This window comes from Grampus griseus (genome assembly GCF_964374135.1).
Source record: "Grampus griseus genome assembly, chromosome: 16".
In the NCBI taxonomy this organism is placed as follows: Eukaryota; Metazoa; Chordata; class Mammalia; order Artiodactyla; family Delphinidae; genus Grampus; species Grampus griseus.
In genome coordinates, this window is record NC_139010.1 from 57,201,132 (window position 1) to 57,213,454 (window position 12,323).

Sequence of the window (12,323 nt, forward strand, 5' to 3'; positions counted from 1 at the left end):
TTCCTTCCTCGTCTTCTGCCGAGGGCAGCAGCCACAGGCTAAGGTCTGTAGTTATTTTGCTATGTGACCAGGATTGTGGGGAGTTATTTCATTTGTCCTGGAAGTGCACTGTCAGCTTGTTCTCATGGTGCATGTACAAGGGTGCGTACAGCTCTACACACATACCTTCGTGCTTAAGAGGTCTACGTTTTCCTTTGGGGTAGAAGTGACCTACCTAGGCTAAGCTCATGCTAGGGTATTTGTCTCTTTGGAGAGCAAGTTAGTGTTGATTCCAGCAGGATGGGGCGGCAGAGACTGGTTTGTTGCTCAGAAGATGCCTGAAAAATACTGATACCATTAGGGCAGAAGAGTGGAAAGCAGTCCAGCAGGCCTGCTGGCGACCTGTGGGTGTGAGGGGGTTTATCGGTAGCGGCAGGCCAAAGCGTTGACATTCTTGACCACATAAAAGCCCATGGTGACTGGAGGGATGACCAATGTCCGGCCGGCCCGCAGGGGGCGGGGCTTCAGTTCTGGGAGGGTCCCATCGTCCACCATCACTAAGGGCTGGCCGTTCAGCTGCACTGACCTACAGTGAGGAAAAACAGCATGGGACTCGTTATTGCCTTGAAAGGAAGCCATTGCAGCAAAGCCTGGGCAGCCTCAGATTGCCCCCGTCTGCTGACCGTGCCCGGCTGGCTATCACTGACTGATACTTACTCTGCCCAGGCTCTCAGCTGGGTGCTTTGATAACACACTCGAACATCCCAGCAATGCTCTGAGGAAGAAACTGTCCTTGCCCCATTCTACCTAGAGTACTTAGATGACTTGCCCAAGGCTACACAGCTTGTAGTCCTGGGAGCCAGGATTTGAACACAGGTAGTCTAGTTCCAGAGACACATCATTTATTTTGACAAGTTAAATGTCTCTGAGGCAGAAGCTGAAAAGTGTCTCCTGTCTTATTTTTTTGTCTTTAAATCATAATAGCAGTTCAGTTTGACTCTTCTACCTAAAGAATTTTCTTCTACCTAAAGTGTGGAATGATGCATAGGCTTAAGGTGACTTCAGAAATTCCTATTTAACTGGCATCTTTCATTAGTTTATTTGGGAGATGAGAGAACTGACATTGTGTCACTTGTGTAGGGCGGTTCTGGAGGAGGACAGAGACTTATGTAACAACCTTCCTTTCTCTAATCTGAGCATGAGTTTCCATATCTAATATTTAATGAATGTTTACATTTTAGAGACACAAAGAAGTAGGTGATAAAGCAGGCATTTGTGATCTCAGTTCACCTGCGTTGCTTGCAGGTGTTTTTTTTGTTATCCTTCCTGTGTATCAGTCATTTTCAGCCCTGAGAAGGACTTAGAGAGCAAAGGGGAACGGCTCGTCACCCATCCTAGGCCTGTGGTACAGAATCCAGACAGTCTCCCAGCTGTTTCTGACGGGGGAGTGACTCAGACCGCCAAGTACCCACTGAAGCTCAGTTTTATGGGTCAGTAGAAAAGGCCAGAACCAGGCTACTAGCTGGAAATAAGGCTGTAAGTCACTTTGGAAAATCAGCATTACAGTGATGACTATTTCTGGGCCTTGCCCAGCCTCCAGTGTGATAACATTGTAGTGGTATCATCTGAGCTGTGAAGAGAATAAACTGTTAGAAATTGATAAAGAGGTCTTGGTTTAGTGTTCCTTCTGTGCTCTGAATGATAGGTTTAGAGAGAGATCATCAGACCCCTTGCTCAGTAGAGCCATGAACCCCCAGAGATAAGTGCAATGTAAATTGCTCCCAGGGGAGAGCTGGGCAGAGAGACAGCTCCAGGCCCGGCCCGACGTGGACCAGTTTGGGCCCAGTCCAGATCTGACAGGCCAGGGGGCAGCCCCCCTCTCTTGTTGGTATGACTGAGGAATGAATGAACAAGCAGGGGGCTCCTGGGTGGAGAGCCAGGCCTGCCTCTGGAAGATGTGGAGGTGTGAGAATTGAGATCTAAAGGTCAATGTTGACCTCACCAAACATGCAAGAACCTTCTGTGACCCTCTCTGGTGAATACAGCGTACTCATTGGAGTGGAGGGCAGGGTGAGGAGAGGGGGTTCAGGTGCAAAAAAAGCCAGGACAGGTCTTCACAGTGTATTTTATTATTTGGTTCTAGGTTGTGTGAATATCCAACAGCCAGACATATGCACTATCAAATACTAGTTCAATAATACTAATTAATCTTTCCAAAGCATACTCAAATTGCTATCACTTGAAAACCTTCAGTGGTCCCTCCTATATATGGAGTTAGGTGCAAGCCCTCCCCCTGAGGAGTTAGGCAACACCCCCTTAGATTCAGATGATCCCAGAGTATTGCCATCTCTGGGTTCTAGGAAGTCAAAACAAAGTGTGAGAAGCAAGCCTTTTCATTTCCATACTAATAACGAGTAGTTATTCTGCAACAGGCTCCATTCTGATTTCCTTATTGGTTGGTTAAAAAGCTGACTCACGTATGGTTGGAACCAGGGAGCATGATCAAGATTGTGGACTGGTCTCTAATTCCAGGAGCCTGCCACTAACTTCCTAGACGGCTCTGGCAAGTCTCTTTACCTCACTTCCCTCAGTTTTGCATCTGTGAGAATATAGGCTATATAGGATGTAGTACGAATGAAATGAAATAAAAAATGTGAAAGTGCTTTGAAAGCATAGTGAGCCATGTAAGTGGGAGATGGTGTTTTTTTTGTTACTCTTTTCATTGTCATTCTGGGTAGGTAAACTTCTTGGTCCTTGTACTGTGGCACTGACGAGTTTCATGACTCCTTGCCTAAAGCCCTCTCTTCCCTTGGTTCCCGTGGTAGCGTTCTCTCTCTCTCTTTCTCTCTCTCTCTCTTTCCCTCCGTTTTCCTCCTTCATTTCTGCATGTTGTTTCCTTTTTGGGGGACTGTTCCCTTATAGCTTCCTCTCAGATGCTGGGGTTGCTGGTGCTTGGTCCTGGGACCTCTTTGCTTCCCACACTACATGCTCCAGCTGGGTGCTGTTACCAACACCCAGGACTTTAATTACTATCTGCATATCGATGCTTCCCAAACCTGTATCTCAAGGCTGAATCCTTCTTCTAACTTATATCTCCACTTGGCTGTTCCACAGGAACTTTATAGTCACGTGTCCAAAGTCAAGATCTTCTCCTCAAACTCTGTCCTTTTCTCTGCCTTCTTATCTTTGGGCTGGTACCACCCTCTATAAGATTACCTAAGCCAGAAAGCTGTGGTCCTCTGGGTCTTCTCCCTCAGGTCCCAGGTATGGAGTCGCTAAATCCAACCAATTCTACCTTTAAATATTTTTCAGATCTGCTTCTTTCTCTCCCTTCACTGCTATTATTTTAGTTCAGAGTTTTCCCTGTGACCTATCTCCTTGCCCCTGGCCTTGCCTACCTCTCCTGTGCGGGCCACATTGCTGACAGAGCCATCTGCTGCTGTCCCTGCTTCAAACTCTCCAACAACGCCATCCCTTCCACCTTAATCCGGACGATGAAACCAAGCTCCGGCCACCTCCCCAGTCTCAGATGCTGCCAGTGCCCCTTACTGCAGTGCTACCTGTGGATCCCAGACCTCTGGGGGTGGGCTTGGGCTGAGTAGGCAGTCATTGTAAGGACATCATCAGTATACGCATGAACAGGTTGTTCCCAATGAAAAACAGTTAAATTTTGCCCATAAATGAGGTAGATCTTTCTCAAATGAATATGTCAGTAGATCCTGGTGGGAATAAAATATACCAGTTCATTAAAAAAAAAAGTAAATATTTTTCAAATGTGAATGCCTGTAGACACTTGGGATTAATAAGACACAAGTTCATTTAAAACTGCTATAAAATTCCTAATAGATTTTTTTGGGAGGAAGGGGGCATCAGGTGCTTTTTTCAAGCAAGCGGTTTTTAAAGGGACAAGTACTAGTGTGGGAGGGCTACGACATTTGTTGCCATTACAAAGGAACCTCAGAACCTGAGCGTACCTTTGGCCCAGCGTGACCAGATTAAATGACTTGTAGTTCCACTTTGGGTTGCTGTGTGTGGTGCTCCCTCCTCCTCCTCTGCGGGACTAACTGCCCTGGGGCCCTGCCGAGCCTGCTCTCGTGTTGCCCCCTCTGGGGAACCTTCTTTGACCCTTGGGTTAGGAGCCCCAACTCTGCACTCTCGTGTACCCAAAGCTTATAACCACCTCACTGAATTGTAGGGACTTACCCACTCTGCCCCTCACTGGGCTGTGAGCTGGATGAGGAAGGGTCCAGTGCCTTTCATCCCTAAATACTCGGTGCCTAACCAAGTGGCGTAGAACTGGGATGGAATATTTTCTGAACAAGTGAATGGACTTTTGAGGCTCTTTCACATTATTTCTGGTATTCCTGGACTGAGTTTCTCCAGCTCTAAAGAGGCTCCCTGGAGGTTTGCTGAGCGTCTTTACAGATTTCATTAATGTACCAATTACTCTTGCTCTCAGTGGCCCTGGAGATGTTAGATAAGACCTGAGTTATCGCTGATTCTCACAGTCACTCACTAGATAGCTTATCCCAACTGGACACGTGGCCGTTGATCATTGATAGCGTTTTTTCATCCTTACAAAAGATCTATATGACCAACTCTTAGCTAAGCCAACTTGAGTTAATTTTGTGAGACCTTAAGTCCTCATACAACCTTATTTACAAAGTTCCGTCACTGTAACGATGGACAGTGTGGTTTACCACCTCCATTCTAATTTTCCTGCTTACATTTTTATTTTAATATTTATCCTATTACCCAGTTAAGTCATATCACACTAAATATTACAATTATCTTCCACTCTTATGCACTGAACAACTTGTAAGTTTACAAACATATGTTAATGATAAAAAATCACTGATTACTGAGCACTGTCTATGCAAAAGGCAGGATGCTGTGATTTATTCTATCACATTTAGTCCTCACAACTACCAACTGAGGCAGGTGTTAGCATCCCTACAGATGAAGACATCAGAGTTTAGAGGGGTCTAAGATTCACCTAAGTCACATAGCTGGTAAGCGGTAGAGCTGAGATTTGCCCTGCAGCCCTTCACCACAGTCCTATTTGGCCTCCCTTGTGACTGCTAAAAGAGCCCTGTGAGGTACACAGGCAAGTATTATTATTATTATTTTTGTAACTTCACTATTGAGATGAGGTCAGAGAGGTTAGGTGGCCTGGGCAAGGTCACACAGCTAATAGGTGGCTAAGCTCTGTCTTGGATTCAGGCCTCCTGATACCTGTTTCTACTATTTCGTGTTGTTCCCCAATTCCAGATGGCACTCACTAGGATCATGTTTCTTTCTTTGAAAACCTTTCTTATCATATTTTCATCACATTCTGGGACCTCCTTCCTGGCCTGTGACATTTCAAACCAAATGCTAAATGATCCAGTCTATGTTGAGCTATTTCTCTTAATTCCCTAGCTGCTGAGGGCTTTTAAATTATCCAAATATTAGGACAACTGAGTTTTTATCACCATCTGTTTTTTCAAAGTCTGAATTGCTTTGTTCCTGAACTTGTTTTCTTTGCATGCTATTTGAAATGGGATTCAGTGTCTCAACTTGGAGTCAAGCCCTCTGCTTCCCAGGTCTCTGTGGGATCCCCTTGGCTGGGTCACCCTCCTTCCCCCACCACCTGTCTACAGTCTCTGGTCTTCATGGCTTACTTTATGGTTCTTGCTAGCCATGGATACTGAAGCAAGCTTTCAGCTGTTCTGAGGTCTCAGGGAAGCAAGTCTAGTGAGCATGTTCTTTGCCAGTCTTGAAGATACTTTGCTGGTCTCTGGCCTGACTCTGGCTGGACTTCTGTGGGACCAGAGGCAAGGGAAGCCTGCGTATTATCGGGAGCAGCCTGGGGAGCTAGTGGCTGGTTTCTGCTGGCATATTTAGGGCCTTGAATGGGACTTAGAGATAACTAGTTCCACCTCAGCCACTTTGAGAAAGTGATTTGCCTTCTGTGAGCTGGGGTTTCTCCATTTGTATGACAGACTAGATGAACCCTAAGATTCTTTCTGGCTCCCACACCTTTCAGGTTGGCTGCCCACAGCCTAATAGCTAGCCTGAAGCAGAGTTTAATGCCAAATTCAGAGTGATCCTGCACAGGTAGAAATCTGATCATGACATTCACCTGCCTAAATGCTCAGTAGCTTCCTGCTGATCTTAGAACATTCTCCAAAGTCCTTACAAGACCCCATGAGCGAGGCCATTCACCTCCGTCTGCAGCCCGTAGAGGCCCCTGTAGCTGCTGCCCATTGCAGCTCCCCACCACCTCCCACCTCCTTGCATTCTGTGTTCCAGTCACAATCTTTCTACTCTCAGCGTTTTTGTACATGTTGTCACTCTTCCTGGAAACTTCTCCGTATTCCATCCCTGCTTCCAGCCTCCTTTGCCCTGCTAACTCCTACCTGTCCTTCAGGTCAGGTGCCCGCAAAGCACTCCCTATCACCCAGTACTTCTCCTGTCTCTGCACTCGTCACAGCACTGGGATCGCTGACTGCTTGTCAGTCCCTCCCCTAGTCAGGAAGACCATGTGTCCGCCCTGCTCATCTCGTGCTCTCCTGTCCACTAACCCACATATAGCAGATGCTCAGTAAAAGAAGGATGGGATATAAATACATGGGTACACGAACTACAATCTGGAAGGAAAAGACACTGTGGTGGGAGGACAGAGACTTGAGTTAGAGTCCACATCTGAGCATGACGTGTGCAGGCCTAGAAATGTCACAGTTGGCTCTGGTCTGGGTTTCTGGATTGTTAAATGAGAGAGAGGGAGGGAGGGAGGGAAAGCAGGAGTGGGGAGCAGAAGGGAGGGAGGAAGAAGGAGAGAAGGGAGAAGGTATAATAATCTGAGGAGTGTGGGGCGGTGAGGGTATCAGCTCCCTTTTCTGCTCAATAACCCGCACAACCTCCTGGCTTCGACTCTGGTGCCAGCGTGCTTCCCCGCGCGCCAGTAGAGGTCCCCCTTGCTCTTCACAACGGTGCTGAGAGCCCGCGCGCCGGCTCCCCCGAAGCGGAGCCCTTGCCTCTGCCCCTCCAGCCTGCTCTCCGGTCCCGGCAAGGCCCGGAGACGTGCGCGGCCCTTGGCCTCCTGGAGCAACAAACCGCAGGATCACTCCAGTCCCGACAAAAACTTCGTTGCGGTGCACTCGGCACCCCCGCAATGTGGCTAATATTAAGGAACCGTCCGAGGCCGGGCTGCGATTCCTGCCGGGGGTGCGGCTTCCCGGCTGGCGTGCAGGGAAGGGGGCGCAGGTGCGGGGCTGGCGGCAACGCGCGACTCAGCGCCTGGCTCTCCTGCCTGGGTCCCGGCGCCCCGCCCTCCCGCCAGCCGCACCTGTGTGCGCTTTACAGGCCCCCGAGGCCCAGTTGCCCGTGGAGGCCCCCTCGCTGCGTTAGGAAGGTGGTGTGTGCAGCTGCCCTGCCCTTCTCCAGCTCAGGGGCAGGTTAGAGCCGGGAGGGAGGCCGGCCGGGTTTGAGGACGGCGGGGCCTCGCTCAATTTCCCTGCTCCGGGAGAGGCTGTGCATCTGGAGTAGCTTAGAGAGGAGGTTCCTTTGAAATGGCCGTGAGTGATGCTACCCGCTGAGGAGGGCCGCTCGGAGGTGGCCGCAGCAGGCTAGTCCCCACTTGCCCAGCTGAAGCAAAAGCTGTAGGATGCTCATGACCCTCTCAGGGGAGCTCCTACTCCTGAGGGGTCATTGGGAGGGTTACTTCCTCCCAAGCGTGTCCTGAAGCTTTCTCCTATGTGTTAGGGGATTGTTCTCCTGCTAGGCTAATTGTTCTCATTTCTAAATTTTCAGTGGCACGTGGTTCAGTGCCTGCTTGCGCATGATAGTGGTTCACATTAATGCTTGTCGGGTTCCACTCAGTCAGCCTCTCCAAGGGTTCTCATGTGGTTGGTTGGACACTCCAGTCCCTTACTCTGCTGTTGTTAAAGAGAGGAGACAAAGTGAAAAATGGAGGTGAACGCTTCCTTTTCCCCTTACCCCTTGAAAAGCCCGCATTATATATGAAGTTCCTGGCCACTTAGACAATTTGAGGCTGATAAGATCATTTGCCCTATGTCCTGTTCTTTGAGAGCATATTGAAATAATGAGGAGTTTCAATCTAGCTTCTGTATCACTGAACTAGGACTCCTTTATGCAAGCAGAGCTGGGGATTTTTAGGCAAGTTGTTAGGGATGTAAGCTTTTCCTGTTTGCAGTTAGGTTTGGGGGTCATGATTTGATCTGTGTTCTATCCAGGTCTGTGTAATAATGGTTTATGCCATCATGGGATCCTACCATCTGCTTCTAGTGGTTTAAAATAACAGCACACTTGGCAAACAAGGTGAGAGCCCAGCTAAGGAACCTGGATTTACACTGATATTGTTAACTTCCAACAGAGGAGGCAGTCATCTGGGGGCACTCTGGGAAGACAATTTGATTCTGTGGCCATCTCAAAGCTCCATGTCATAGGCATAGCACACTCAAACCACAATAGGAGCCAGCTATTAAAATCACGGAGACTTTACCATGTGGTTAGCCCTGTTCCCTCCCATTGTAAAGACTTGGTGCCATGATCACCGACATTCACAAATGGTATGAAAGGGGCATTATTCATAGTCCTACTGTTCTTTGTGTTGTACAAGTTCAATTATAACAGATGTAATCCTTACCCACTATGACAGAAAACACAGAAATATGCAAATGTGTGGTCAGAGGCACTATAATTAACACATTACACAAGGGGAGAGAGAGAAAGAAAATCAGACCTCATGGCCTGGATTTCAAGGCCTTCTGCATTCTGGCACTAATGTATTTTTATGGCCTCTCCCCTCACCTCATAAAGCATCCTCTATTCCAGTCACGTGAGACGATATGCTATGGCCCCAAACAAAATGGTCCTTGAACTTTCGTACTTCTAAACCTTTAGTAAGCTCATTCCATTGCCTGGAATAGCCTTCCCTCCAGCATTTCCTAGATGTATGGCTCATCCTTACAGCTCCTGCTCAATGGTCTTCAGCCCTGAGGATTTCCCAGATTCCCAGGTTAGAATTCAACTCTCCCTTCCTTACGCATGCATCCTCCTATATTTACCCTCTGTGGTCGGTCTTGTCTTAAAGTATCCTGTGTGGGGAGGGACGAGGTTTCCCCAGTCCTAGTTGTGTGGAGCTGGAAGGGGCAGTAGAGGATCAGAAGCATTCTCTTTATTACAGGCAGTCTGCAGGTGAGATCAAGAGAGTCAGGTAAAAGGGCAGGCGTGTGTGTGCACAGACAGGTTTTCCATATGTGAGGGTATGAAATAGAGTCCATTAGTCATGCCCAAAATGAGTTCCATTACTGTAAGGTCACGGCTTCCTGGAAACCTATTCAAATATGTTAAACCAAAGGGATAAATAGCTCAGTTTGATCAGATTTTGACAGTGTTCCTATAGCATCAGGTGCACTGGTGTACCCTCAAAAGGGAAAAATAAGATGTCCTGGTGGCACAGTTTCTGCTCCAGGGTCCACAGATGTCAGAGTACAAAGAGTGTGGTGACTCTGAGTTGTTCTAGAGAAGGTGAGTGGGGAGGAGGATAGGCTGTCAAGCGACTGCTGGTGTTTGGCAGCTGGTCCACAGCTTGGAGCTCCAACCCCTTGTCTGAATGAACCACATCCTGTTGTGGGTTCCCGATGCTTGGCAGCCAAAGAAATACTGATTCAAGGCCCTGGACCTGCTATAGGGATGAGGTGGATTAGGACTTGTCAGTTCCCTGAGGCTTATGTTTGTCCATCAGCTAAACCACAGCCTCTGGAGGATGTGGAGAAAGGAGAAGACAAGGGTAATTTCTTCCCTGCCCACCAGAACTGCCTATGTATTCTGCTTCCCTGCCCCTCAGTTTAGAATCAACTGCCCAGAAACGTGTTAGCTTTACTCTAAAGTGCTCATTTACCAGGATTTCATCTGGGTCACCTGGAACAGAACAGAAATCTCTGCTTGCAACGAGGGTCCCCAAGTGAGTGGAGCTGGAGTGGGGACACCACAGTATTGATGGACAGCTATGCAGAGAGATTCCAGCTGCTGGGAGTGATCTGGAAGAAAATGTATTCTAGAGCTGAGAGCAAATGAAATCTCTCAGAAAGTAACAGTGAAAATGCTGAATTCCTAAACATCTTGGTTTAAGATGTCAAGTCACCGTAAAATATAAAAGCATTTTATAATCCTCTAATCTGCACAGAGATCTGTACATTACTAATCTGGGAGTTAAAACAAAACAAACAGTAAAATCTTTGGGAACCGTACACATCTTTCCACTTAGTCATAGAGAACTCCCAGGGGCTCCTGGCATGTTCACGCCTTTGGCAAAATGGCTTAGTGCCTGAATGAAGAATAGAATCTGGGTGAAATCAGAGATGCAAATCAGCTGGAATCTTGTTCCAGTATTTTCTAGAGGGACAATAGTTCTCAACTTTGGCCACATATTTGAATCACCTGGGGAGCTTTAAAAAATACTGGTTTCTGGGTCCCAGTCCAGAGCCTGATTTAATTGGTCTGGGGTGTGGCCTGGGCACTGGGGCTTTTAAAGGCCCCCAGGTAATTCAAAGTAGAGCCACGGTTGATCAGCACGAGCTGATGACGAAAGAGAGGGAGTATGTTGGTAGCTGGGGCAGGGGTCGGGGATCAAATAGTTTTCTAACCATTACGTTCTAAATTTCTTTTGAATAAACAGGTTTTTTCTTACTCTTTTGGAGTACCATGTAAGAGGCCACATTTTTTAAACTAAAAATAACATGTGAACTTTTCAAAGGCAAATTTTTTGTTGAATAGTGTAGAGTGAGCACTTCTGCTATTTCTGCAGAACTGCTGCATCTAACGTTTTCCCTGTAGTGAGCGCTCTGGTGCGATGGATGAGCTCCTCAGTATGCACCAGGGAGGGGTGTGCGTGGCACTTCACAGCAGGAATTCAGAACCAAATCCAATGGAGCATCTGCACAGATAAAAAACTCTGTATTTCTTTAGCACTGAGAAGGAAAAGTGTGCTTTTCTTGAAAAGCAAGGTCGCTAAAGTCATTTAGATTCCTCTCAGGTCTTGGACTGTGTCACAGAGAGCTCCCCACAGACAAAGAGCAGTTCAAGCTCTCTTCAGGCAGAAGGCACTAAGGGGGTTAAATATATCATTCAGTACCCTCACTATATTTTCCAGATATGTATATAATTAGTTACTTAGATAATGCTGTATGCATTGCTTATAGCTACTCTCTCTTTAGGAGCCACCAAAAACCCTCAAATGAGCACAAGGGTGAAAAGAATCCAAACTCCTCTAGGTCTTGCTGAGTAAGCGTACATTGAGTAAAAACTGGAAGGCTTATTTCTCTACACTTTTACTTCTCCTTATTTTTTCTACAGACTGACTCTGAGCCTTAAGTATAAGAATTCTTATAAATACATATAGTCATATATATTTATATTTATACTTTCACAGCATCTATTTCAGACTTTCTGAACTGGAACACTAACTTGAACTTTGCTGGTTAGAAGTACCACCTTCCTGTTCACCTTCAACCATTTCGTACATCTCCCCAATCCCAGGCATCTCTCTTGCCTCTCCTTGCTCCCAGCCTCTGCGGCTCCTCTGTCCCTCTGAGGGGCTCTGAGTGGCCTTTCAAAAGCCCTGCAGGTGATGTGGTTACATGTGCAACAGCAGGGCCTTTACCTCCAGGAAAAAGAGGTCTCCACCATCTTTTTTTCTGACATTTTAAAACTGGCACCTGAAGCCCTGCAGAGGTTAACAGGTTTCCTCACACACTCTCAGCTTAAAAAGCACTATTGATGTTCCTTAGCTCTTACAGAACATCAAAGCGAATTCCAAACGCATTAAAGTAATGAATATAACAAATGAAACAAAAAAGAAACTAGAAGAAAATAAAGATATATATTTATCTGATTTCAGGAATATAAGTAGATAACCATATAAATGGAAAGAAGGAACCACAAAGCAAAAGGTAGATTTAACTGTATAAAAAGGGAACACTTCTGTATGTCAAGATAACACCCTAAAAATGAAATAGTTGGAAAAATAGCAAATAAAATGCTGAGGAAAATATTTCAACACATATGATAGGTAGCAAAGGGGAAATTGCCTTATATTAGAAAAAACTTACAAATCATTAATAAAGTGGATAACAGCCCAATAGAAAAATAAACAAAGGGGATGTAGAAAATTCACAAAAGCAATAAAATGCTAATAGATGCAAAAATTTCAACCTCACTAATACTTAAAGAATACAACTTAACATAATAATACTGTTATTCATTATGAAGTTGGAAAAGATTTTAAAATATTACTGTTCTGTGTTGGTGAGGTAAATTGTAATAACAAAATGTTCACA

General features: G+C 46.3%; 1 protein-coding gene across 4 annotated transcripts in view; it reads right to left on the reverse strand.

Annotated features, from left to right (window-relative positions):
* Positions 1-399: 399 nt before the first annotated feature.
* The window catches only part of HPSE2 (heparanase 2 (inactive)), a gene marked incomplete at both ends in the record, with an annotated part of 573,577 nt that continues 561,653 nt past the window's right edge, over positions 400-12,323 (reverse strand). For 3 of the 4 annotated variants that reach the window (XM_082673768.1, XM_082673767.1, XM_082673765.1), the window contains one exon: positions 400-565. In XM_082673768.1, the coding sequence (XP_082529894.1) occupies positions 400-565 (166 nt within the window). Of the gene's footprint in view, positions 566-2,301; positions 2,336-12,323 lie in introns of those variants that run through there. The other variant, XM_082673766.1, reaches the window with a different exon arrangement.